At 55.5% G+C, this 3337-nt stretch overlaps 2 protein-coding genes across 2 annotated transcripts; one reads left to right on the forward strand and one right to left on the reverse strand.

Annotated features, from left to right (window-relative positions):
- Positions 1–10: 10 nt before the first annotated feature.
- Positions 11–361, forward strand: SPRG_16769 (hypothetical protein; the record flags this gene model as incomplete). Its single annotated transcript, XM_012356291.1, has 1 exon — positions 11–361. A coding segment is annotated over one exon (351 nt), but the record flags the coding sequence as incomplete, so codon positions are not given.
- A 2704-nt stretch (positions 362–3065) lies between these two features.
- SPRG_16770 (hypothetical protein) lies at positions 3066–3327 on the reverse strand (the record flags this gene model as incomplete). Its single annotated transcript, XM_012356292.1, has 2 exons — positions 3066–3166; positions 3216–3327. Coding segments are annotated over 2 exons (213 nt in total), but the record flags the coding sequence as incomplete, so codon positions are not given.
- Positions 3328–3337: the final 10 nt, after the last annotated feature.

The raw sequence follows: 3337 nt of genomic DNA on the forward strand, positions 1-3337 counted from the left end.
CAAGCGCAAGACGCTCAAGTCGCCGAGGAAGCCAGCACTGGTGGTCGAGCCAGCACCCGAGTACATTGAGGATTGCACGTCGAGCTCGGACAGCGAAGACTTGAACCAAGAGACGCAATACGTCGACTGGGACGCCGACCACGACGCTGCCGTCTTTCAGAGCCTCCACGGTCTCATCCAGAAGCGCGCTCTGAAGGCACTGACGCCGCTGCAGATCCCCACCAAGCCGGCGAGTAGCCGCATCCACCACGCCAAGGGCATGGTACGCAAGCGCAGTCCGCGCAAGCCGCACGCGAGCCCGAAAGGCAAGACGTCCAAGGTCTGCCACACGGCCGAGGCCGCCGCAGTCTGCTGCATCTAATGTCCGCCCCGTATTATTTAGCTCTAAAGGCACACACACACAAGTCCGTAGAGTGTGCCACGAATCACTAACTTATAGAACCTAATATGATTTGCTATTCCAACAACACACCGTCGCTTCCTGCGTCCTGCTTGGAGCGCCGCGCCGCTCGCTCGCTCGTGTCCTGTCAAACCCGGGCAGCGTTTGCGCGACAAGCCTCCGTGGGATACTCCAGCATCCCGTACCATGTAATCGAGCCTGTCTCTGGGAAGCTAGAAGGGGCAGCTGAACGACGACTGATGTCTGAGACGAAGTAGCTTCGTCAACTGGTTGAAGGTTAACCACCACCAACACTGGGTGCACGCTTCTCGGCCGTCTTCCAGGCGCAGGACGTAGCGACCAACGCCGCACTATAGCCAACGACCGGTCCATCGATGTCGGTAGCATCATTCTTGTGGTCTGTCGCGAGTTAAAAACACGCAAGTCGCGCTTCTTGGGTGGTGCTCAACGGCATGCATTTTTGGCGCCGCGGACAACGACAACATAAAATACAGGAATTTCGAGGTACCTATGAGTCCGGTGTCTCGAATCCGCGTCGTGCAAGGGCAAGCAGCTCGAGAATCCATTAAAAAAGCGCGCGGAGCCCGAATTTTGTGCCACTGAACGCTGCTTCTTGCGCCTGATCCCGGCTTTCCATGCAGACGACCAGCGTTCGCCCGTCGCCGCGACCTCAACGAACGCAGCTCTTGGGTGCATGTACAAGGACAATCAGCACGCATGTACGAAATACGCGGGCGACGCGGGCAACATCATCGATCAAGTCGAGCGAGCATGGGCTGTCGGGTGCAAAGTTGCGTTCATTTAGTCGATGCCACGAATCTCGACGTGCACCAATCACAGCGGGTTCTATTTTTTGACGGTTTTGATTTTTGCAAATTGGCGCCAAGAGCGGGCAAGATCCCGGAACGAGCAGCCGACCGTGTGCAATACAGCGGTAGCACGTAGCGCGACAGGACCCCGTGCGTCCGGTTGAGAGACACAGGATGGATGTGGCGCCTCCCTTGTGTTGACGTGCCACATCTGCGCGCGACTAATGAAAGCCAGCGCGGTCCTAGTCGACACGAACCATCGTTACTGGTACCGACGGAGAGCTAACTTTTTGGAGCCATGGGCTGAATGGATGCCAAAAGTTGCAGTCCTTGTCAAGTCCCGTCGTGGGACACGCTGCTGCGATTGGAGGCCGCCGTGCTTTACGGTACGTTAGAGCTTTGATGTAATCCCGTCATAGGAGCACTATTCGAGCAGCCGCCTACGGACACGTCGTCACAATGAGATCACGAGCGTCGTCTTCAGCGTGCTGGACAAATCACCTCTCATCACTCGAACTTGCGTCGCACGACGCGACGACAACCTGCGTGTTGCGCTGTCAACAGTGCATGTCCTCGCATCAAGGCGTCAAGGAGCTTGTGCTGGACCCACATTTTCTTCTTTCTTGATCATGTTTGCATGCGACTACTATCGATTTCGGCACACTCTTGCTTGGCGTCAACAAGGACATTGATGTCATGTAAGCGTCGAGGCGAGTATGTGCGGTAACACGAGTAAACCCGTGAAATGCTATAGCGTGTAGTCCAACGGCAATCAGTCAGTTGACGTGTACGTACGTCTCCTCTACAAAGTGCTCCACGGTTGCGCGAGCAAGCATCGAAGAAGCGGCGAAGAGCGATTCCACGCGCCGAATTCCCACCGTCGTGTTCCGACAGTTCACCCCAGTGTACTAGTATGATCTTTCGGTCGTGCTTGGGATGTCGCCACCATTTCCGGTGGTTGTTTTTCGCCAACTCACAGACTATCAAGATGTCAAGTGTGTTTCCGCGTGGGGATGAAAGGGAGCGTCAGTATGTGCTAATAAGCTTACAAACTCTTTTAGGCAGCGCTCGAAGGGAGCCCTATCAAGACCAGCGTTTTCTGCATCTTTCTCGCGCTTGTATGGCAACGCTCGTTTGTGTTCTCGTCGCTCCAGCCTCGGATGCGACATCAAACTTGCTTTCAGCACAGCCCACCGCTCTCATTTTGGTCGTCACCAAGGGAATCACAGCATCCTTCGTCGTCACCGACGAGGATGCAAGTATTGGCTTGCATGCGTCTCTGGACACCAACGGCCATACTCTGTGACGTCGTTTCGGGGCGCTTTGCTACCTCAAGACGTCAAGACAGGCGTGGACTCTAGCTTGACCGCGTGCCCGTAGGCATGTGGAATGGGAAGACGTCGCCTTGTGTCCTGCTACTACATGCGATGATAGAAGCCTTTCTTCGTGCTGCAAACGCTTGGGCGTCTTGGAAATCCTACAGCGGGTATTGATCTAGACCAACTGAGCCCCACACTATGCACAGATTACCACTGGTCTAGCCTGCATAACGAACATTATCACTTACCTACATGTGCATTCTACGACACCAAGGGTCCATCAACTTTTTACGGACCCTTGACTACACACATCACCGACCGTGCCACGGTACTGCACACTGCGTGGCTCATCAGACTTCTTACAGCGCTCGGCGTGTTGCTGCGCTAGTAGTGCTGGCAACACGGCAACGGCTAGTCATGTTGGCTAGCGTCCGGACTTGGGAGAGACCTCAATGCGACGACGATGCGGATGTTGGGGACGTATAGGATCAAGCGCTTTTAAGTTATACACATAAGAGAAGCGAGTCGTTTGCGTCTTTAGGAGGCAAGCGGTCGCTCAAAGCGAATCACCGCCGGGCGTTGCGCCTCGCGGAGCCGCGACATGATCTTGGAGAGGGTGATGCCGCAGAGCGAGAGCCCTACGCGGAATCGCTGCGTTAGACGAGGATCCACTGGAAGACGATGTACCGTTGACCGAGAGGATCACGACGCCGCTCGTGATCTGCGTATACTTCTTCGACTCGGTGCCATCAAAGCTCTCCTTGACCACCGCGCACTTCTTCACGGGGTCGTATCCGAGCTTCATGCCC

The sequence above is a fragment of the Saprolegnia parasitica genome (genome assembly GCF_000151545.1).
Source record: "Saprolegnia parasitica CBS 223.65 unplaced genomic scaffold supercont2.424, whole genome shotgun sequence".
NCBI classification, from domain to species: domain Eukaryota; phylum Oomycota; class Saprolegniomycetes; order Saprolegniales; family Saprolegniaceae; genus Saprolegnia; species Saprolegnia parasitica.